Raw genomic sequence first — 25753 nt, forward strand, 5'->3', positions numbered from 1 at the left:
AATTAATTTTAGCTTTCATAGCATAATTTTAAGTCTAGATATGGACTGAAATTTATTTTTAGCCAAAAAATTAGCTGACATTAAGTCATTTTAGTTTTATGATTGGAGTCAAATTTTGTTTTTTCTGTGATATACTTAATTTAAAGAAAATACTTTGCTAACATCCAGTATAATTTAAGTGAATCGAAACTAATTTTTAAGAACAAGTTCTCTTAAATTTAATTTCAATGATAAAAACTAAAAAAAGAAATATTTAAAGTAAATATTTTACTGAATTATAACTGAATTGCAGTAAATAAATTAAACACCTCATTGGCTGAAAGTAAAAAACTGAGAATTGAACAAAAATAAAATTTCGCTGAAAATTTAGTTTCACTTGAAACTGAATTGTAGCAATTTTTAATTTTAAAACAAGACTTTTTTTCTGTCTTATAAGATAAAACATTCTTTTTACTGTATTCTTTATAAACTGAAAATATGAAAATAAGAAACCGAATCTTAAAGAAAATTTTTCTTAAAAATCAAGTTAATTCAAAAAGCATTATATTAAAAGTCACTAAAAATATTATCAATTCTTCCCTAAAGTTTATATAATATAAAAAATATACACATTGATAAAAAATTGCTCATAAAAAGCAATAAATTTTCACGTGAATAATGAATAAACAAAAGTTACATTTATATTTTATCGAGGAAAGTGATCGCGACGCGCGAGAGGTACACAAAGGCGCGTTTAATTCTAATCGATCATTTGCACTTAGGCTTTATAGAGATGTGACACTTGAGTGCAAATAATGACTTGGCTGATTTGTAAAGGCACGAAGCCGCTCACGTTCTTTCTCCCTTTTCTTATAGAGGGCTCTTCCTTCCTCGGAATGACTTGCGTTTATGTCTCACTCTAACATAAAAAAAAAAAAATCTTAACCACAATATAGGTTACTTAAAACTAGTAAAGTGAATGGCTAATTTAGTTATTATCCCATAGTTACACGATCGAACGATGATTAATGATCTGATTCCCTCACCTATGCTTCAACTTTTTCAACCATTTTTCTATTTATTTTTTTTTACAAAATAAAAAAATTAATTTTACTTTCCTCTCTTGAAATAAGACTCAAGATTACTTTGGAAGATAAAAAATGGAAATGTAAAAAATTATTTCTCAAGTGCATGAAATAGCGAGAAAAACCCCTTAGGGAACATCTTAATCAGGATAGTATTGTATGGTTGTTTTTTTCTATCTAAAAGGTAATTAAGAAAAATGAAATATAGTTCCGAGATTATGTGTGTATCTTAAAGAAACAAATAGTGAAAAAAATTAGTTGGAAACCCCCGCGCAAAAATTAAAATGCAATAATATATATATATATATATATATATATATATATATATATATATAAACGAGAGAAATGCTTGGCAAAGGGCGAACATAAAGAAGCAAATGTCGTGTGTTCTTCGTTCCAGAACACATACGCACTGTGTGTATATATGTTTTTACGGAGTAATCCGTCAGGTAAAAGTGGGCTGATAATGCAGAAGCAAAGTCAGCCCCGCCCTATCCCTGTTACCACGATAAAAATCTCTCATTACGCAACGAAGCGATAAGCCTATATGCCACCGCGCCGCCGACGAAGTCCGTTGTGTCTCTTTCGCAAAAAACAAAAAGGGACTGACTAATAAAGCATGTGGGGCGTTTCATGTGAAATCAACGTACTCATTTCCCTCGCTGCCTCCGACTTTAACACCCATTTTTTTTTAAACACGTTAAACAAATAATAACACTCAAGGATCAAATCGTCATTATATGTGAAATAATTATCGTTACACTGCTTTTCGCAATTTCACTGATGATAAATTTACACGCACTATCTTATACTGTGCTTCTAATGGGGTTAATATATAATGTAATAAAAATTAGTGTATAATTAAAAATAAATCCATCTTTAAAATGAAAAAAAAGATCTTTTTATTCTGTTGTTAGTAGTAAAGGAAATTTACAGTCAGACCGAACGTTTTAAGATTGTACTAAACTTAGTATTCAATTTTTCTTTGCACAGAAAATTAAAAGGCATTAAAATAAGCTGCAACGCTTATTATTTTAATCCAATTTTAATACAAAAATGGATTAAAATAATCAAAATTAGATTAAAATAATAAGCGTTGCAGCTTATTTTAATGCCTTTTAATTTTCTGTGTGTTTTATTTTTCTAAATAATTATTACTATGTAAATAAAAATTTGTAATTTAATTTTAGACCTTACAGTAAGATTTTTTTTGGTGTAATAAACTTGCTCTAACATATTAAAAAATTTCAACCTTCGGTGGGATTAGAACCCATGACTCACAGCCTAATTCAAATTTCTAAACGCCTTAACGATTGCGACCAACGGAGTATATTGAAACAAATTTTTCTTTTAACTTCAATTTTCTTCAGTGTCGACTGAAAGAAAAAGAAAGACAGATATACCACGACTGAAAAAGTCCAAATATCATTAATACTAATAAAAAAAAAAAAAATAATTCAAGAATAAAAAATGTTTGTGTGCTTTCAATGCTTCAATTTATTTTGAGTAGGTGGCTTTTCATACTCAATTTCTCATAACAACATTTTTCTCTCATTTCTTTTGACTCTCTATAAGATATTTGTAAATCGCATTTATATATATTATGTACACGTTGTAGACTATAAGCGCTGCTTCTAACAAGAATGAATCGTCTCGATTTTTCAACAAGTTCGTAGTGTTCTGACAGTCGCAGTAAACGAGCTTGACAAAATATGGAAGATACGCGTGTGCATTAGCCAGACTCGTTTGTCGCCTTTTCTCACTCTCTCTCTCTCTCTCTCTTTCTCTCAGTACCCATGCACAAACGGTGCATTTCCATATTCACACCCGCAGAGAAGCTCGACAAGTTACCTTTACAAGCCGTTCAAAATGTTTCGCCCGCGCTCTACTAAGAATTTATCGAATTCGGTTATTTTTGTTTCCTGTATAAATATATATATATGACGATAAATATTAGTTCTACACACAAATGTTACATAAACGTCGTGATATTTATCATTTACGTAATATCGTCGTAAAATATTTATATTCTTGACCTATACGCCTGCTTTTTTTAATTGATAATAATTTTAATACTCTGAATTAGTAAAAATCTTAACTGATTTGAATTCGTGACTCTCTTTTTGCTTTTAGTAAAATTTTCACCTTTTTTAGTAAGGGGCCATCCATAGTTAACAATTTTTCATTCTTTTTAGGCCCCCTCCACCCCTAAAATACGTAACGTAGTTTATAGATGGCCCCTAAAAGCTAATTCAAAAGCAAATAGTGTGTCACTAATTTGAATTAGGTGAAATTTTTACTAATTTAAATTTGGAGAGTACTTAATTAATTTTAATAATTTTCCAATACAAATAAGATTTGCACCTTTAATTTTGAATTTTTTAAAATTAATTCAGATTCGTAATCAGTGATCCCAAAAATCACTGAGAGTTTTATCCGAATCCCATTGATTTTTGTATACTGATTTTACTTGAAACGCCATTCATAAAAAAAATATTGACAATTAACAACATTTAAACTCTCAAAAATAACGAAAAAAATTTAATTTATGTTCAGACTTTGAAAATCAAGATTAATTAGCAACACTTTTTTTTTGCATTTCACACCACAATTTTATCACCCTGCCGCTGAATGTGCTTAACACCGTTTTACAGGTATAATTAAATATTGAAGAAAAAAAAAATTGAGGGAAATTTGTCAATTTTTTTTCTCTTTCCCCATATCTAATAAGAATTGGAAAGACGATTCATAGTGGGACACATGTAAAATTTGAACGAAAATAAAGTCATATATACCTACCTGCCGGTTTGGCAGAAAGATAACAAATATTTAACAAGTTTACCAAGTCCGTCCCGAGCTATTAATCTCACAGTTAGTTTGTTAGTTACCGCCGGGGTGTAACGATAAATCACGAACAAACGTCATTTTTACCGCATATTCGCTAATTGTTATTTACGATGGGTTATAAAGTATAACCATGGCTTTATTAAGAAACGAGCTGACCACAGATCACGATCCCACTATATTCAACATATCGCTCTAGACTTAAATACTTTCACGACCTTACCCCCCTCTCTCTTTCTATAAAGCCTTCATCCTTCGCGCGCGATGAGCATCAATAAAAAAAACAACTCATTCTCATATTATTAATTTCATATAATAAAAGAAAAACAAGATTATATACAAATTCTTTTGACACGCTTTTAATATCAATATCTCTCTTTTTAATGAGAGTATAAAATAATTATGAGATTAAAAAATAACAATCTCAAAAAAAGAATATGATTTTTAATTATCATTGATTATGATTAAATAAATAAAATTAATGGAATTTGATTTTCTTTGAAATCAGTCAAGCAAATTTAAATCAGTTTTCGTTTGGTAACACGGGCGTATTAAGCACTGACTAATCCACTTAAAGTGGGTATCCAGTGTCGTTGAATGAGGGGTATGGTGTTTGGTTTCGAAGGCAAATATAATCGCCAGGCATGACATTTAATTCGCAAATCTCTTCAGAGCACAAAATCCGATTTGAAAGGTATGATCTTTTATCACTGTCGAGATGCATGAATCTTTTCAAGTATCATTATTTTTAATAAAACTAATAGTTTTCTTTTATTAAATATTATATTAGGTAAAACTTTAAATTTCTCCTAAAAATCATTAATTAGAATTTTCATTTTAATTTTTTAAAGAATTCTATTGGAAATTATTATTTTTTAGACCAATTTTCAAATTAAAATTAGACGGATTTTCTTTTTATAAGAATTTTTACATAAAAACTTTTAGATACCACAATTTTTCTTAGTCAGAATTTTTATTTTATAATTTAACAGAATTTTTATTCAATCGAATTTTAATTTGTCCGAATTTTTAAGAAGCCGAATTTCCATATTTGTCTAAACAAACAATCGACAGAAAGATTTCGGCACAATTTTTGTTCAGCTATTTCTAATTTCGGACAAATTAAAATTCAGTGAATTGAAATTTCCGTCATTTCAAAATTCAAATCAAAATAAAATTCTATTGTATGAGAATTATTTTAAATTAAAATTCGTTTAAATCAAAATTTATTAAAATAAAAAGTCATAAAAGAGAATTACTAGAATAAAAATTCTGCCAAAGAAAAATTCCGTAGCTAAAAATTTTGTTATATAAAAATTCGTATAAAAAGAAAAAACAAGAAAGAAAAAAGAAAATTCGTATAAAAATTAATTATTTCTAATAAAATTCTTTAAAATAAAAATTCTAATTAATAATTTTTTTTTGGATAATCCTGATCTCCTTTAAATTTAACAAAAATATATAAATAGAAACTTTTCTTTTTAAGTATAATGATAAATATACAATATTGATTATAATAGAATTTTCTTTATATAAGATAATACCTTTCATTGTATCCTTTCATGTTAAAAAATAAATTTAGAAATGTCTGTCATTAAAAATGAGTAAAAAAAGAAAGAAAGGTAATAATATTTCAACGAGGTGCGACACGCATTTTTACCTAGAATCATAAGCCGTGTTATGGTGAATTTTATGACCCTTGCGCGGTAATATAAAAGTAGAATATTACAGTTCCATCTAGCCAATATGCCATGAAGTAATCAGATCACAGTATATCTTACATCTTGGCGTATATCTTGAAAACTTTTTTAATTAAATTTTTCGTGTAAAATAAAATTGATAAGAAAAAGAGAACGAGGATATAGAATCTTAAATTGAGAATCATGTTTTGATTATTCGTTCATTTTTTTTTTTCGTAAATCTAGGTCGCTGATGTAATTTAGAATTGTAAATGCTGTCAAGTAGAACGTAAAATGTTGTTAACATGAACATATGAACAATCAAAGCAACTAGAACCCATACAGTTTGATGCTCTAGTAAATAACATTACAAGTGTGTGTGTTGTTTATTATAAGTAACTTGATAATGAGTTTGCAATCAATTTTAATAAATTACTTTTTAAAAAAAACTTTAATGCCACTGAATATTATTAACATGCTAAAATTAGATTTCCGCATTACTCGTTCTCCATTTTTTTTTTTTTTTAAGTTTCTATTCTTTAACGAGGGGGCAAAATTATATCCTTAAATTGAGAATATCTTTTTTTTTGAATCAACAATTTTTATTTGTAGAAGCAATCATTAGTATAAAATACATATATAATATATAAAAGAGCAGCTTGCTTTTATATAGAATGAGGTTTTAATTTTTTATTGAGTGGTAAAAAGTGCTCATTTTCTAAGTTAGAAAAATCGTAATAATAGGGAAGAGTTGAAACCACAAGCAAAAGAAATGAACACGTGGTGCCGCGTGCCACTATATACAGGAAGGGGGAAATTTTCGAGAAATATGGGCATAGTGACAGGGGTCGAATCCAGTTTTAACTACTGGTTCGTGCCACTTGATTCAAGACGAAATCTATAAATCGCGTCATGGGATTGAGGCAAGATATCCATCGCACGCTCCAGGCTTAACCCAGAAATCAATCTGATCATATATGATGGAAATTAATGATATACCCTTTGGCTGATCGTTTAGCTACTGATTTTTGGCACCTATATATTCCTTAGAAGAATTAAACCAAAAGGAAATTTAATTCATTTTGAAAAATCCGTTTCCATTAATTTTCATTTTTAGCAATAATATTTATATATTCTTAATCGAAGAGGAAAAACTATTTTTCTTTTGAAAATAAAACTATCTCTAATGGGAATATTCTCATTTTTAGAGAATAAATCATTTGAAAAAGAATTTTCCTCTCATTTTTTTTACATTGAAAAAAAATTTATTTGATTCAAATAATCTACTTGTCTATATTATCAAATAAATAATAAATAATTTTTCAAAAAAAAAAAAATAATTGGCTAAACTGTATTTGAATCAATAATTTCTGTATTTGTAAATAAATATTTATTTGATAATAGTCGATTGTGCGAAATAAATTTTTCTGAGAAAAATTTATTGTAAAAAATAAAATCTTGATGTAAAACATAAATCCTAAATTCAAGAAAATGTGAAATTCATTATAATTTTAATTAATAATAATAAAAAAAAGAAACTAATAATTTTTCGAGTATACTGTGAATGAAGTCTCCTATCATTCATTCTTATCTCGAGAAATCTTATCTAATAAACTTTGAGGCTAATTATACAGTCGTATACTTGATAGTTTCTAAGCCTGGTGGAATTATGGTAAAAGCTGTCAGTTTCTGAGTCAGATATATAGAAGCCCTTTTAAAGTCATAACTTTTCGACGCATTGCAGCTGCCAGTCAGTAATTTTCTCTACCTTATGTATATGTGTGTATATATATATATGTAGAAAAGAGGATATATTGAATAGAAAAAAGTTGAAGAAATTTTTGCCTAAATACAAATAGATATTGAATATATATAGACATAAACTTGATGTCAGTGATAATAAAACAAAAACGAGCCGAGTGCTCGCATGACGGCGCAATCCTCCCGATTTACACCTTTGAAGCGCGCTCGAGTCATTCTTCGTTGCAACTCGATAAATCCTTTCGTCATGCACCGTCGGGCACTAAATCTTTCGTGTGCAAGTTCTTTAGCAGATATACTTTATTAAGGGGAAACTATATATTTATTTTAGAACATTTCCTTGACTGTAATATGTGAATCATTTTTTTTTTATTTATTATTTCTCTTGGAGATATTGGAATTAATTTGATTTAATGACAATTTTTTTCTCACGTCTTTATAGTTAAAATCATTTATATAAAAAGAAAATTAAGTTATTTACCGAAAAAATATATTTAATTCAAATAATCGGTTACTTAACATAAATATTTATTTTTATTAAATAATTATTTAGTCAACTATAAATGTTATTTGTTTCAAATACAGAAATTATTCGTTCATTATTAAATTAAATTATTTAATTCAAATAAAAATTATTTGGTTCAGGTATAAATATTTACTTGATTAGTCAAGTAACCGATTATTTGAATCAAATACATTTTTTGTATTCCTTTTAAATGAAGTGGCTTTAAAAATTAATTGATTTTTGTAAATTATCATAAAAATTTTATCAAATTTTTTATTGACATTATTTTGAAAATTTTGATAGTAAAATAAATAGAAGCAATGTTGTTTGTTTACCGTCAAGGAAAATAATAATGAAAATAAAAAAAAGGAAGATATAGAGAAGATTCTTGTAGCATCAGTTCAACTTAACGCCTCCCTTTGGTTGCAAGTATTATATGTATACATATAGATATCGTGAGATACGCCAGGTGCGCCTCTCGGCAGAGGCGGTGGCCACGTACGATAGATTTACAGCTAATCATTTTACACGCCTATTCCAGTCCCGCTCAGTGAAATATCGCGGGCATTAACTCTCGAGGGCGACGTTGGATGAAGCGGCCGAAATCGAAACCCCGGAATAACCCCGCCTTATAGAGTTGCCTGATGCGCTTTCGCACTCCAAGATATATACATTTATATTCCAATATCAACTTCTATATTATATTTATACACATATATATATATATATATATATATTTATACACACACCTATATTGATTCACAATCATAGTAGCAACTCCCTTATCACTTTCTTTCATTTCATTCAATTTCCCCATTTTTTTTCCTCATCGAATGAGTCTAGTTTATTATTATACCATATTATATCATTATATTTCTTTTTTTACTTTCACTTTTTATTTTTTTCCAATGAATGATAGAAATTTCATTTATTTTTTTCCTTTTTTTTTAATAATTGGATCTGTAATTCTTTTTATAGAATCTAATATATGGATTGTAATTTTTTTTCCAAAAAGTACTCTACTTTCTAAAGGATATGCTATTTATATTTATTATTTTTTTTGATTAATAAAATTGTATATACTTTAGAATCTTTGAATAGGAATTTATTTTACTGTACAGAAAAAAGTAATCTCATATTGAGAGGAAAATGCCTATACAAAGATACTTATTCTCTCTACACAGAAAAACCCGTAACTTAAATTAAGATAATATATTCTTGGCGCCTATTTATGAATATTTCTTTTAGTATAAAATATTCTTAAGTATATATTCTTATTTTAAGAATAATATATACTGAATTTAGGTATAAAATATTCTTAAATATGCCCCCATCTTAATTTCAGTTTACGGGTTTTTCTCTATTATAGAGAAGAATATTCCCTTCCGATACAGATTTTCATTTCCGTATAGAAGAGTTGAAAAAGGAGTTTAGCGTTTTCCTCTTTGATTAAGAGTTTCTAGATAAGAATTTGAAAAGAAAAATTTATAAAATTTTATAAACAAAAATTAATAAAATTCTGAAAAGAATGAAAACTTCCCCTTTTTTTATTTTAAGCGGATATTTTCAAAGGCTATCCGAAAGGGAATTTTCCTCTTAATATAAGATGACTATTTCTAAGTATACCGATAAAATTTTAACATGTGAAATCAGTGCAATTTTTCATGATTCCGATTTTAAGTTTTATGCTTCAAATTAAGAGAGAGAGAGAAAGAAGATATTTTCTCTGAATCAAACTGAAATCACGAGAAATCCAAGAGAGAAGACAACTCTATACTTTGATGCAAATTACAAGTTCTCGGATTGAAATCAGTATTCTTGCGGATAAAGTAAAAATAAAAGGGAGCCCCCTAAAGGCAGAGAGAGAATACATGCCGTCAAACTTGCTTTTTTCTTCTTCCTTTTTTTTTTATAAGAAAGAAAAAAAAAATACAAAAACAAAATCCTCAGACAAGCCATGAAAGTTGAGCCGAATCTTTTTGGAATGGGACGTGCCGAAGCAAAAGCAAGTGGCTCCCGAGTTACGCGACTCGAAATTGTGTCCGAGTTAGTTACCTGGGATATGGTACCCACTCACACTATGTAAAATCTACAAAATCTTTCAGTTCACTTGAGTTTGCACCTGCATATATTCACAGACACTTAATGATTTTTTATATTTGTGAATCTGCATATGTATATGTATATCAACAACCTTTTCAGATCCTTTCGATACTTCTTCAGGATTTCAGTCACAGCTTAAGGTGTCTGTGCCATGTATATATATACACTCATCGAACGGACACTCGAGACACGCATCCTTTTATTTCATTTTAGGATACCTCCTCATTCCTCAGCTGATTTTCTGGAATTTGGTTTAACGACTCGTCCAACTGCTTTAACCTTCGTGAGAAAAACTTTCTTTTTTACACCAAAAAGTAAAAAAAAAAAAAGTAATTTTATATTAAAAGGAAATTTTCTTTTTAAATTTATCCTCTTAAAACGAGAATACAATTGAAAAGGAGGGTATTTATAAGGAAAATAAAAATGATGAAACTGAAATTTAAATGATGATAAAAGGAGCGTGTTTTAAACCTATCAAAAACAGTACTGTGTGTCAGTACTGACAATAATGAACTTTAACAAGTTTTGGTAGGGAATATTTTTTTCTTTATTTAAGAATATTCTTTATAGAATTAAAATGATTTCATGAGAGGAAATTGTAATTGACCCTATATCACTTCTCTCTATGTTTACACTGAAACAAATTAATTTTGGTTCAACTAATCGGTTACTTGACCATTATCAAATAAATATTTAATTGAACCAAATAACTTTATTTGGCGAAAATAAACTTTATTTGAATAACTAATTTCTTTATTTAAACAATTGCCATTTAATTGACACAAATAATAATTATTTGATACAAATAAAAAATGCAAGAGGAAAAGTTGCTATAGTATAAAGTATTATATTCTTTCTTAGAATATAGAAACCTAATCTCATATTGAGAGGAATTAATTCCCTGACGTTCATTTTCGAAAAACGACAATTTTTCAAAATCCGCTTCTCTAGCTAATTAAATAATTTTAAAGGAATTATAAAATTATTATAAAAAGATTATTATTAAAGCTCCTTTATCATCCTCTTGAATAGAGAGGAAATCCTTTATAAAAAATAAAAAGTTGCATCACTCTTTGTAATTAAAAAATAAATGTAGTAAATAAAGTTATAATGTTAAAATATCAGAGATTATATTCATTTGATTGGAAAATATAATAAAATTTTAAAACTGAACCAAGTGCATATTTTCCATTCTTTATTTTTTTTATTTTTATGAAAAATTTCTCGGTGGTTGTGGTCTATGCGAATAATTTATTGTCAAAACCCCCGACCGTGATTCTTACAGGAATACGAAGTATTCTCCAGGTCGGTTTCTCTCTCCTCGCTTTACAGATTTATTTTGCCATTCGTCTCGGGGCCTTCTTGCGCCAACGTCCGCAAGTAAGTTACGACGACTGTGCAGGCCGCGAGAGAGAGAGAGAGAGAGGGTCGTTGGGAACATTAGAGGTGGCTCGTTGCGTTTTACACGTATCAACTATCATCATACTTTAACTTGATATTCAGTGCTTTTACCTTCTCGCGTTCTACACAAGGAGAGAAAGAGAGTGTGAGAGAGAGAGAGAGAGAGGGAAAGAGAGACGGTAATCGATACCCGGCGCCCTCCGACCGTTCCGACAAATGTTCTTGTCAGTTTAGCTCGTTCCGAATTCCCCCCTTTTTCTTATATTCCATCTCCTTCTCTTTTAACCTGCGCTCTACTTTATTCAAACTGCCACTCTAATTCTTATCAGTATTTCTTTTTTTGTCACCGTGTTTGTAATGAGTGTCACTCTTATATATATACAGAGTTCAACAATGAAAAATTACCCTTTTCGCTCTCAATTCTCTTTACATATACACAAAAATATCAAAAAAGTCTCGAGAATTATAAAAACCTTTTTGAATCATCATAAATTCCATCAAAATAAATTCTAGGAAAATGCATAGAAAAAAATATTTATCTGAAACAGCTATATGTTTCTCTAGAATAGCGAAAATTTTAATTTAAATCTGTCTTGTGTAAATAAACCTTTTACAAAGTTTTTTTTTTCCTTACAAAATTTTTCCTATTTTATTTTTAATAACCAGAAAATATTTTGAGCAACCCTCCATGAAGAAAATTTCACTAGAGTTTTTTTTTCATCTAGAAAAAATTGTTTCGCCTGGACGAAAATTCGTTCCAGAATATTATATGTTTGGTCTAAAGCTGTTAATTCGACTATACGCGACTCGTTATCCATCTCGTTTTTAATAAGAAAATTCACGAACATGCTTCTCTGATGATCAGATGCGGATCTTCCCCACGAAGTGTGTGTTAACAAGCAGAAAATCACAAGAGAAGAAACATAACATGCGCGGTTGGTATATACACAAGACTTCAAATATGTGAGATCGTAGAACGTATAAAATAAAAGATAAAGAATACATTACTCTCTATACGCTACCATAAGTATGTAGAGACTCTGCGATTAACGTATATCGCTAGAGGAGCATATTAAAATCATAATTTTACGGTACTACTGTTCAACCATTGGATATATTTACGCAAAGGCCTTGCAAGGATCATTCCAATATTTATCGCATGAAAAACAATTTACATTTTCTTAGGTTGTAATCTAATGCCATCAGAATTCAGCATAAACAAAATTTCATTTGGATTTTATTTTAAATTTAAAAATAAAACACAAATTTTTAATTGTTTATTGTAAATGGTATCAAACGAATTGTAACGTTTGTTACGGATTGCATATAGTATTCTAAATGGTACGAATCAGATTGTATTCGTAAAATCCAAATTAAAATCTAATTTCTTATTCCCAAAAATGGAAAAAGTCATTCAAACATATGATAACCAATAAACGAAACAATATAAAATAAAACAGATGATAAAGACATCTTCATTTACAAACAAATGATATAAAAGATCAGCTGTGTGATGTATTGACCCCCAGGGGTGATGTCAGTCAGTGTGGTATTGTACTTAACTATATATAGTGAGCATCATCTGTAAATGGAATTTAATGTTTGTGGGGGAGACGGTGATACGTAGATTCCTGGCCATTTTATATCCCTATAGTCATATACCTGTCCAGAGGCCTGTCTTTTTTCCCTCTCTTATATTAGCTCTCAGCTGTTCTTGTCTTTCGACCTCTCCATGGCCACGTAGTGCAAAAGGAGGGCCAGGTGGTATCGATGCGATCGTGCCATATGCTGCGCAGGGGATCCCCTGCGTTCAATACATACACACATACACACACACATACTCAATTTCTAATTAATTCTCATGGCCTTTTGTTCTAACGGAAACGAGTCAACGAATCACTCAAAAGACTCACTGATTAACATCTATACCTTTTTCTGATATCTTTTCAATTCCGGCCACTTTATAGTGATACATATCTAAATTCAAACCCCCCCTGAAAAAGAAATTGTGAACCCCCTAGTTAGAGTCTAAACCCCCGAAAAATATGATTTTTCGCTGACTCACTTTTTTTATATACTGTTAATTATTTATAAATATTCATCTTAACTTCCTTGTTTATTAACATAATTTCATTAGTATTTGAAAAAAAAAATATTAAAACGAAAATTAAAATTAGCGATGAAAAAAACTATCAAGGAGGCAGAAGAAAGTATAGGACAGTTCATAAGTGACGTAAATTTATTGTTCAGGATCGTTGGCAACAAGGGAGGGATGAGTTGCAACCGCAAGGGTAACTCAGTCGCTCAGGAGAAAGATATTGCTGTGCCAGTCTGTGTAACTGACACCAGTCACTCGTTTCCCCCATTTTGTGCCACTTGTGCCTCTTGCTCTGTTCCCTATGCCACCCCTTATATACCTTTTTTCTTTCTAATTTCATCCCTTATTCTCCTGTGATAATCATCACCTACTTTCTCCAAAAAATATATATTATCTCCTTTTTTTTTTAAAAAAAAAAAAGCCAACTCTTCACATCTGTATACTTTTTATAAACGAAAATCCAACGTTTTTTGAATTTACAATTATCAACAGATTTTATGGATCAATTTTGACATCTCTATTTTTTGTTCAAACAAACTATTGAATTCCAGTACTCGAGTGAAAGAATGTATAGCATGTCGAAGAGGGAGGAAGTTTATCGTTTCATGTACACGCGATGATCGTCACGCTAATAATTATCCGCTCTGTCATGTTGAGCTACTATCCCTTTATTGACGTTCATCCATCAATAGTTTGTTAAAGAATCTCACTCCCAAAATCCGTTACGAGATTAAAAAATTATATGGATAATTGTATCATTAAACTGTCGTGCTCAGATTTTTATAAAGAATAAGAATTTTCTCACTGATCCAAGAATTCTTGGATCAAGAGGAAAAAAACAAAATAAATTAGACACATTAAATATAACTTCACGCAGAGATGAAATTCGTCGCGCGGTCAGGGATCACAAAATATGAACAATGGTCAAATTAACTTTTTGTCAGAATTAGCGATGATTAGCAAAATTTTCTAATGTGATATACTTAATTTAGTGATCATTAACCTTTTCTATTTACAAAAAAATAATTCTTTGGAGAAATCAGAATAATTTTTTTTCCTCACCATTGTGACACTCAAATGAAAATCTCCTTTCTAAAAATAATGACAATGAAATTGAAAGTGGAAAATACTAAAAAGAAGAGGGGGACAAAAAGGAACAATCGTACAGCATAAAGTATGCGAGACGTCTGCATGCAAAGGTGTCTTATTCAGTGGGTCAGGAGTGCCAAGGAACCTTCGGTGCTCCCGGCTGATTGTTGCGTGGCACACGGTGTAGCATGACATGGCACACAGCATGATGTAGCGTGCAGTTGGCGCGATGCGTGCAGTATGTATGTTATTCAGCGCTGGTTTTGCGCGCTCGCTACTCTTCAAAAGCCGACCGTGGCCCGTCAGCGTCTGCCAGGACTGCATGGCCAACACACGTAACCTCCCATCCAACTCCCTTCAAAGTACCACCAAACCACCAACACTACCCCTCGTTAACACCATCGGTCTTTGCATCATAGTGACACGCAGCGATAATCGCAATCCGTTAACCTGACGTTCTCTCTCTTCGATCCAACAGTCCGATTCATTTATCCACTCATCCATCTACCTCCTATTCTTCCGTGCATATCTCTTCACGCACATATATAGACGCATGACGGACAACTTACAATGAATTAAAGAAAAAAACATTCTTTTGTTTCAAAAGAACGATCCATCATTGCAAAACAGTAATTTAACACCTTAAGGATATGTCTTCGCATTAATTCAAAAATCAAAAATAAGAAGTGAATACTTTATGCAAAATTTATGCATGAGAAAAAAGGTATTCTTTTTCATTGAATATTTACTAGAGACAACCAGATTCAAACTGAAATTTTATTTTTCTCATTACTTATTGAAATCGCTAAACACACGCTACCTTAACTAATATTTAGCTATACACTGAGAAACATCTCTTTGTAAAAATTCCTATAGTGCTGAATAATTTGAGGATATATCTGATAACTATTGTAAAAAAAAAACTAGGAAAATTTACTATATAGTTACGGAAAATTATAGCGGCAATAAAATTTACCATATTATGGTAAACTTTTCTAGTTTTTTTTTCTCAGCTACGTACAACACTATATAAACTATATAACTATATAAACATATAGTTCATTAGGACCATTATCCTCTGACCTTTGATAGACCAAAGTGGATAAGAATTTTTGAAAATTTTAATTTTAGATATTACCTTTTGAGAATACCACAAGGGTTCTAAAAGGAGTTCTCTACAAACAATGAATGATGCATTTTTTGATAGCATCAACAGCACACAGCATCCGAGGTACAATGGACCATAATGGACAAAAATTTTCGAAATTTTAATTTTAGAGAAAACCTTTTGGAATTACCACAAGTGACCTATAAAAGAGTTCTCTACAAAAAATGTATGAGGGACTTTTTGATAGGATCAACAGCATCCGAGCTAAAATGGACCAAAAATTTTCGCGATTATCGGAAATACCACAGAAAGTATATCCAGAGAGAGTTTTCTATGCAAAAAAATGTATAGGGTAATTTTTGACTGGAACATTATCCTCTGAAGAACGCGGATTTACACCTACACGGTGTACACTATTCTTTTATTCGAAGTTTGTATACGTAATATGTGCACAGATCTTACCAACAGGATACGTGAGCCCACTCGAGTAATTAGAAGGCCGGCGACAATACATTACAATGATTAGCATCTCTTTCAAGTTGTTAGAGCTAATATCACCTCCAAGTTTCATATTGTACGCTCTATTTTATTCTGAAATCTCACACAAAGGTTCAAGCCAAAGGTCGAGAAAAAGAGAACACAATCTTCAATTTGTCACAAGATTTTTCACTCCATTACCATTCCTATTTCTTATCTATATATTAAAATGTTATTCCTGAACGAATACCATTTTCCTTTCTCTATACACATTTTCGCTTTTTTCTTTCATGAATTTTTAATCATATAACAAAACGGAAGTGGATTTTATAATTTACACCTGAAATGGTTCAAAAATCTACTAATTGCACAGCATTATAATGTAAATGTTAAGAAAAAAGAAACAAGTGTTCATATAGCAGAAACTGATGATTGCTCCTTCAAATATTTTCTGGTAGCGCACATATAGTTTTACTATATAAGTAATAACCAACTGGTTTTTGTATATACATATACTGCGAGAGAAAACTATTAATGCATCTACTGGATTACAACAAGATTGCAAAGTAACCGAAACGACTTGTAACAATTAATATTTACTATTTACTGATTGTGAGACAAATCATATCCATAATTATGGAGTACAAAAACTGTAAATACAAAATATAATCCTCATATAATTAGTGTACTCGAGAGTTTACTGTGAAGATAAGCAGTATATAGAGAAACATATATTGTAAATCAAAAAGGAATCTTTGAACCTATACCCACTAGCAAAGATTAATTTATATAAATATAAAAATTATTAGAATTTCTAAACTCGCACATATATATCTTTGATATTTTCAACTGCGAATGCAGACCGATTAATATAAATTCAGAATTTCAAATTTTAAATTCAATTAAATTATGAATTACGTAAATCGATATTTAATTCTTTATAAATTCATCATGTGTCCTGAAAGGGACTTTACAATAAATTAAATTTTAGTTTATATAATTTTTAGAGTGAAAATATACACCCTCTTAATATATAAACCATTTAATTTTTTATTAGATCAAAAAATTTAGTTTATCGTAAGGTCCCTTTCATCGTATCATAAAGATTCAATAAAAGTTATCCTATTTTTCAAAATCTCCAAAGAGAAATTCTATTAATCCTTTTTCGAATTCTATTTAAATAAATTAAAATATAAATATAAGCAAAGTTCAACGAATAAATCGGTAAGCATCTAAAGAAAAAGGACAATTAACAATTTCGATGCGGAGGAGATTTTTTTCCATTTCGCCTATCTATATATCATTTCGGTCTGATTTCTTACGCAGCTGCGTAATTACCGCATCGGGTAAAACAGTGAGCATCTACGGAAAAGGATGTCGAAGTGGCATAATCATCGCTCCGATAATGATTGTGGCTTCTTATTACGGTGCAAAGCACTCACTCTCTCTTTCTTTCTTTCTTTCTCTCTCTTTCTCTCTGTGTATGGTTATGGATACGGTTCGATTATCGTTGCGATAGCACAAGATTCATATTTTATTATACGTACATAGAAATCTGATATGGATGCGGTACTAACGCGCGCGCGTTGTTACTGCTTTATTAGTGCCCTTTATATGCACATATTTTCGTCCTACCACAACCATACGGCAAAACCCATTCATTGCTTGGCGCGTTTGCTAAATTACATTTGATTATTTGCGCAAACGAATGCATTACTCTTTTTCATATTTCTCACTCCACCTTCTCTCATTCTCTCTCTCTCTATATATATACACGGTGGTTTATATACGAACCTTAATTAGACGAATTAAAACGGGACAAAAACAATCACAAAACCCATTTTTGCCTTTAACAATATTCCCCCTCGTATTTAAGTAAATGTTTTAATCTCTTCTACGAACACTTGTCACTTTTAATTATCTTGGTAGAAATAAAAGCAAAACAAAAAAAAAATCGAAGGAACATATCTTTCCTTATAATTTACAAGAGTAGAAATTATTCCTAATAAAATAAATTTTCGACAATTCAATTCACATTTGAATATTTGTTTTTCGGAAAATTAAATATTCGAAATTACGAAATTTGTATAGATGCAGGAGAAACTTATATAATAAACTTGATTTCCAAGAAGAGTTTTTTTTTCAATGAAATAATGTGCATTTCGCGTAACAATGGTGCAAAAGGTAAAAAGGACGGCACGTGCCCGCATTTACTTTAACTAAAGTTTATAGAGTGTAGAAGGAATGTGTATATCCGGATTGAAACTAAGTGCACACGCGCACGAAAACGTATGTGATCGCGCACAAGTCGGTGCAATAAAATGCTAAAAAAGAAGCAACTGCATTTTGTACGCGAAGGCATATTTTTAATTGAAATAATTGCTGCCATTATGAACTAAATCGTACTTTGAGCAATTAGTGTGCTTATTTTACTGTACGATATTAAAAGAAACATGTACATAAATTCGCACATATAAATAAATACAGGTGGACCAAAAAAAAAACCTTTTTCATATACCATTTGTGAAAATCACAAAAATGGCATCAATAAAAAGCTCCATAATTTCCCCTCAGCTATATATATACGACATTGCATAATTTGACAATATCTTGTGTGGCATATAATTTCCGTTAATTAACCAATCTCTCAGATAAATGACTCATTTCTTTTTGTATAGAACTAATTTACAGTAGTATCCACTGGATCATTTAACTTAATTATTTCTCTTTTATAATGAAAAACATAGTCTTCGAATAGTAATTCCAGTTTAATGAATAGTAATTGCATTATTCTGAATATTTAAAAATTTTCCCCCTTTTACAAATACACAGTTCAATTATCATGCCGTTGAAGTTTTTAAAAATCGAATTAACTTGAAATAATACACTGGAAAAAAAATCATTTGATTCAAATAATCGGTTACTTGACTATTATCAAATAAAAATTTTAAATAATTATTATTTAAGTCAATTAATTTATATTTGTTTTAAAAATTGGTCCAAATATAATTTATTTCATTCAAGTAAATATTTATTTGATAATAGAGATTATATGAATCAAATAAATTTTTTTTGAATGGAAATTCTGCTATATAAAGAAAATTTCTGCTACATATGGAAATTCAATTTAATAAAAATTTACTTAATTCAAATTTACATAAAAATTCTATACATACGGAATTTGTTTTACAGAAGATATCTATCATAAAATTCGATCTACTGGAAAATAGGAATAATAAATATTGAAGAATATTCAAATTTTAAATTTTCTTATTTTTCTTCTCTCTATGGATTCGAAACATTTCTCGAAATTAGAATAATAATCAAATATTCCATAATGATGAAATTATTTAAAATTTGATAAAGCAAACATCCTATAGTAATTTGTAGCTGCTCCCTTTAATCATGAATCATTAGCTGTTATGAACCATGTACTAGTAGTTTAATGAATCCATTTACAAGATTTATCATAGCTAAAATACAGGTTATCACTAATACCAGTTTTCCGTCGTCTATGCGAAAAGAAAACTAAAAAGAGAAGCAAAAAAAAGAAGAAGAAGAAGAAGAAGAAGAAGAAGAAGAAGAAGAAGAAGAAGAAAAAAAAAGGGAGTGCTTCATATCAATGAGCGAGCAAAACCGTTTTTTTATGGTGCGTATCAGAGAGGCCTGGAATGTCGAGACAGCTGCGAGACATAATGATTGTGTGCGGCAAGTTGCACTTTCGATGAGTTTAATCGATTACGATGCTTACGCGATCGATGTATTGGAAACGTAATCATTACACATGTTCGTAAACGCGCTCGCATATACACGTTTCCACTTTGTGATGTTGATCAGAGCCAGTTCACACTTCTCCACACACATACACACACATATAAGATACAAACATTAAATCGAGAAAAAGTTCTAAAAAGATGCACGTGAAATTTTTTTCTCTCTCTTTTCATAAATCCTATTATAATTTCAAAAAATCACTTTCGAAGAAAAATAAATTTACACGTTTGCAAATGCTGCCACACTTGAAAAAAATAAGTACACCCAGAGAAATGATATATTTGTCTTAGAGCCAAATAAATATTTATTTGTTGCAAATAAATTTTTATTTGTTGCAAATAAATTTTTATTTGATTTAAATAAAAAAAAATAGGAATCAAAAAAAGTAAATTTTAAATTGAAATGCACTCTACTTGCAAAATTATCTAAAGGGTTAGTGTGACATTTCCTCAATGCTAATTCGCCTATATTTAACAAATGTAACGATTTGTTTTTTTCCCTGTTGTTGCGCGTTTCTTCCGGTGTCAATTAAAAAAAAAAAAAAAGTTAATCGACAGCGCGATACAATTGGACCTTTGTTTTTTTCTCGATGATCTCACTTAGTGTCGCATGCATATAGGTACTACTCGGTGGGTTATCAGAAAGGAGATTAAGAAACGAGTAGTAGATCCATCGAACCGTTAATTCGTTCGGGTAGCAACATGCTTACATCGCCTGCAGGTGCGAGAACACATTGGGAAATGCAAATAAGCGTAATAACGGGTATCCTATCGGCAAAATATATCTACCTCGAGGGTCGATGGTCTACTATATACCTTCAACTTTAATATAAGATATGTTATCATACTTTCGTATATTTTCGAAGTCGTCAATGCACTCGAGTCTCCCGAGTGTCTGATGCATATATATACCATAACATTTCAGTTTCATATATATATACACTATAGATACATATAGGTACACGAAAAATACTTAATGCAAAACAAATGTTTTTTTTCTTATCTTTTCAAAATATATATTTTCGTTGCAGAATAATTAGTAAATAATCTCATTAATTCTATCTAAATTAGCTTAATTTTGAAAAATTTTTTAATTAGAATTGCGAAAACAATTTGGGAAGATAAAGGAAGTAGATTATAATAAAGAAGTTTATAAATATATAAAAAAAAATTTTATAAAATGATTTCACTGTCCGACAATAATGATTCATCGCACAATGTGGATCAATTAATCATACACCACTTCCAAGATTGTAATTAAATCACCTGACAGCCTACGTTAATAATTTTCTAATCAAAATTATTTTTCAAAAAGTTGTTCAAAAAAAAAAATTATTCTGAATTGTTGATTCCAGTGCACATTATAATTATTATATTATAGAATTATTTTAATGGAGATTAAAAATATCGACAACGAAATAAAGGATTAATTGCAGAAATCCCATTGTATAGGGGCACACAGAGTTCGAAGAATAGAAACATGAGAGAGAGAAAGAAAGATCAGTTATCAGGAATCAGGACCAGTATGGGGACCGAGACACCTCTTGGGTTCACACCCGGTTTCCAAGTCTCCACAAGTTTTGCCTTCATCTTCTTCGTGATGGTTTTCTTGCCCACCTTTATACACACCCATACAGCTATCCTCTGCGATCCAAAAGAGTGGAAGCCAGGCAATCCTCGTGTCTCGCTTCGTAAAAGAATTGGTGTACCCTGCCGTGGTTCTAATTAATTTACATAGCAGAGCACACAGAACGAATGAGGGAGAGAGAGGAGACTCTCATGGAAAGAGGAAGCTTCGAAGATAGTGGCGATCGGTTGGCTAGATGACCAAAGACGAACCAAACGATTCAAGTGTCGATCCCTGACCACGAGCATGCCTTAAAACCGTTGATATCTCTTGAAGCTAAATCTCTCGCTTTGAATCAGAAGTGAGAACACTCGGCTACCACGTATACCATTCCTATATCTCGAGTCATTTAAAAAGAGGCTAAAGACCTGAAAAAATTAATGATTTTATACTTTTATACTCCTATATTAATTAAAATGAATTCCTTTTGCAAAAGAAATTGACGATCATTAATACAGACAGATGCGGTTTAGAATTTCTTAACAGAGCTTCAAATTTCCGAACAAGATCATTAGGATGTTTATAAATTTTTGAAGATGATCACTGAAATGGAATAAAATGTAAATGGGTAGGCGGAATAGAACTTCTTCAGGGGCTAAAGCAAAGAAGAGGAGAAGAAGAAGAAGAAGGTGAAGGGTCCGCCGTGTAAAGAAGGCGGCAAGTGTATCGGAGCATCGGACGACAGAGCTTTATACAGCGCCTGGGAGTCTGGTCGAAAGATCCGAGCTCCGACAATGAATACCTACCTATTAAAGTGGTGTGAACAATACAAGAGTCTGCTACTAGTCCTACAACCCTACAACCTTTACAAACACATGTAAGGAATCATTTTATAGACATCACACACACATATATATATATATACCCACGCGCTTGCCACGAGAAGACCCGTGCTTCTCGTACCCATTCTTGGGACCTGCTTCTAACCGTGATATACTGCAAGATGAACGATATGTGTGTGCAGTGTGCTATGCTTTTTTGCGGCTCTTCGCCTACTCGTTTCGACTAACTTGCATATCATTTCGCCACCGATTTCTTCTATCATCTTTTAGTTATCGTTTTCTACGTCAATTTAATTCGCATTGCAATTTAGTATTTAGTTCATTTCAATTATAAATTCCGCTGACATCATATCAAATCAACATTTATCTTTCCAGATGATTAGAGTTTTCGAAAAAGGCACCGTTTTTTGAAGGAGCTTTAGCAATTCGCAAAAATAACATTTCAATTAGATCGATACAAAGAAAAAAAGATGAGCGGGGTTGCGGTATTGTTTCCAAATGGTATATATTGTTTTGTAAAAGAGGTAACGAGTGACTCGCGTGTTTCGTATAAAACTCATGAAAACTAATAATCTCTTTATTCCCCCGACAAAACTATTAATGAATTTCCAATAGAATTTTCACAAAGAAACGCGGTATTTTTGAAACTCTATCATCGCATCCAAATGGCTGCTCTAAAAGAAAAACACTTTCTCATTATGATGAGAATATGTTCTTTTGTGGAAAAAAATATAATTTTTTACCCATGTGGATTTTCTAAAAGTAAAAATGTAATCTTACCTTGGAAGTAACTTTTGGTACGTAGATAACTAACACTGAGCCTAAGGATGCTGAGCCGATCCAACTTGCTAAGTATGTTCTGCTCAAAGGGAAGTAAGGAAGCTAAAGTATCAAGTTCAGCGTTGAGACGTTCACGATGCCTCTTGCTTGGATTCGATTTTGTGACTCCATCCTTCTGAGGTGGCTTCAAACTGAAACAAATCAAAATTTCATCAATTAAATATAAAAGTATCAAAATCATTAAATTTTAATTAAATTTTTAATTAAATTTTCAATACAATTTTCAATAAAAATTAAAAGAAAATTTTAATGCTAAAATTATCTATGCAGACTTATTCTCGTCATTTAAAAAAAAGTCTTGATAGACTTCAGGACAGGTTTTCGTTTCTTAACGCGACGCGTGACCCTTTTTCATTCTCGCCTTTGCTTTGGAATAATTAGCTTTGTTTTGCACGAATATATATATAGCGAGAGAGCGGCCGAGACATAAGAAACAAAGCCGCGCTCACGTCGTCCTAATGGCGTCCGAATAACCAGTCCAGTTTCAAACAACATAACGTTCCAAAGTCCAATCCGGAACGAACCTCCGCCCTCGGGAACCTCGTCGCTGGTAATGGATTTTGTGTCATCTGATAATTAATAGAGTTCTCCTGACGCTGCTGGGCGGCGATACACAACCTCATTCATCACGCTTTCTAACCCCTAAGCATTTTAATTAAAACCACTATTTTTACAGCCTTATTCCAACCCGGCTTTGCACTTCCTTCCTGAATGCCGCGCGTATTCCATCTCTAATCTCCTAGAAGTTATTACATCCTTCTGCGCGACAATTCTTTATGAAAGATTATTTTCTTCTTCTATTTTGTTATCTTTTGCAGCTCTTTTTGCAAAAAATCCATTATGTTAGCATTTTTGGTTCTATCGTAACTGATAATAATTTTTTTAGTGGAGATTCGAATGAATTTTTTCTCAGAAAGAGATTCCATTTCAAAGAAATAAGGCTTTTGTAGAATAGGGGTCATCGAGGTTGACTCCATCTTTTTTTTTGTTTTATTAGTGACCTCTCGAAAGGGGTTGAATAAAAGAAAGAAGAAAAGTATTCAATTGTTGGAAAAAAGTATTTGGCTGCAAAGGGGGTGGTAGTATATACGGAAACAAGTATACGAGGTAGAGATGAAAACAGGAAGAAAGGCAATGCATATTAATAAGGCAACACGGTGCGTATCGATCGCAGTCAGGACTCGGTGGTTTGGAGTCAAGCATGGTCGGATGCGCGCGATCGACCGGTACATATATATATACACAACCAACAAAGTTCTCATATATATCCTACCAACTCTTTACCATAAAACGACTTCGTTATAGTTATCAACTTGAGCTCGTGCCAAACATCAAATTTCAAGGTTTTCTTATAATACCAACCTATAATCTATTCCAGACACGTGTTTTAATTAAAATTTATTGAGAATTTCGAAAAGTAGTTAAATAATTTTAAAAACCTCATGTAATATTTATATTTTCCAAGGAAGAATCCTAGAGAACAAAACCTAAATTTAGAAAAATTGAGCGAATCAAAAAAATTTAGTTTCATTGTCTAATACATAATTTTTTTTTTAAATAATAAAACTAGAGAAGTAAGTCAATAATGAAGATACAAGACTTGAAGTGATCGTAAGCATTAGAAGGGAACGTGTAACCGCGTGTCAGTAATTCATTAATAAATTCACAAATATCTCATGCACTATGACTTTACAACCTACATACCTACTCATGCAATTTCACACATGGCGTGCAAACGTGCGCCTGCAAGTATATATATATATATATATATATATATATATATATATACGAATTATAAGAAAGCTCATATTAAATATCGAGATTAGTGTTGTAAAGATCCATGTTAACTGGACCGTACCAAAGATAAAAATATACTTGAATTCCAAATTTATTTTGCATTTCCTTAAGATATATAGAATAATAGAAGAATATATATTTTGAAAAAGAATTATTCCAAGATTTCAATAATTTTTACTAAATGAAAAATATTTGGAATTAACGAAACTTTTGTTGCCAATAAATATTATTTTTTCTTTGTGAAGAGGGTAAAATTTTTTTTGAAAATTTATGATCGATCAGAAAGTCCAGGTGACAAGGTAGAATTTTCCTCAGTACTGGCTTATTATTACTATATACACCTTTAACAAAAGCAACTTTTGCCCTCGCATTAGGCAGGTCGCGCATACATATAGATACCAATCGAGTCCACGAAGCGTGAACACGCACTCGAGGGTGGTTTTCATTCTAAATCAAACGATTCTGACATGTTACTCATAAGTTTTAAATTGAAAATGATATCAAACAACACATTTTCTTTTATATATACACTGAGAAAAATATACTATTGAATCAAACTTCTATATAAAAATTAATTAATCAAAAGCAATAGAATTTATATATAATATTTTACAAATTCTTTTTAGCATATGCTTTTGAGTCAATATAATTTGTATTCCTTTGGCAGAAATGCTGTTGATTCAATAGTACATTTTTTTCAGTGTATAATTTCAAACTAATCTCAATTTCAGAAAATTTAATCATTTTGAGCTTTAATTTACAAAAATTCTTAAGAATTTTTTAATTCAGCACTTTAAAACCTGTT

At 30.8% G+C, this 25753-nt stretch overlaps 1 protein-coding gene across 4 annotated transcripts in view; it reads right to left on the reverse strand.

The window, feature by feature from the left end:
- LOC127286868 (aryl hydrocarbon receptor protein 1) overlaps positions 1 to 25753 on the reverse strand; it is a 100019-nt gene that overhangs the window by 24518 nt on the left and 49748 nt on the right. For all 4 annotated transcript variants that reach the window (XM_051313482.1, XM_051313479.1, XM_051313480.1 and 1 more), the window contains one exon: positions 23092 to 23282. Coding sequence is in view for 3 of the 4 variants with exons in the window: in XM_051313479.1 (XP_051169436.1) it covers positions 23092 to 23282 (191 nt within the window). In the remaining variant the exon portion in view is untranslated. The remainder of the gene's footprint in view (positions 1 to 23091; positions 23283 to 25753) is intronic.

The sequence above is a fragment of the Leptopilina boulardi genome, unplaced genomic scaffold (assembly GCF_019393585.1).
Source record: "Leptopilina boulardi isolate dan_hultmark-lab unplaced genomic scaffold, ZJU_Lbou_2.1 LbouV2_364, whole genome shotgun sequence".
NCBI classification, from domain to species: Eukaryota; Metazoa; Arthropoda; class Insecta; order Hymenoptera; family Figitidae; genus Leptopilina; species Leptopilina boulardi.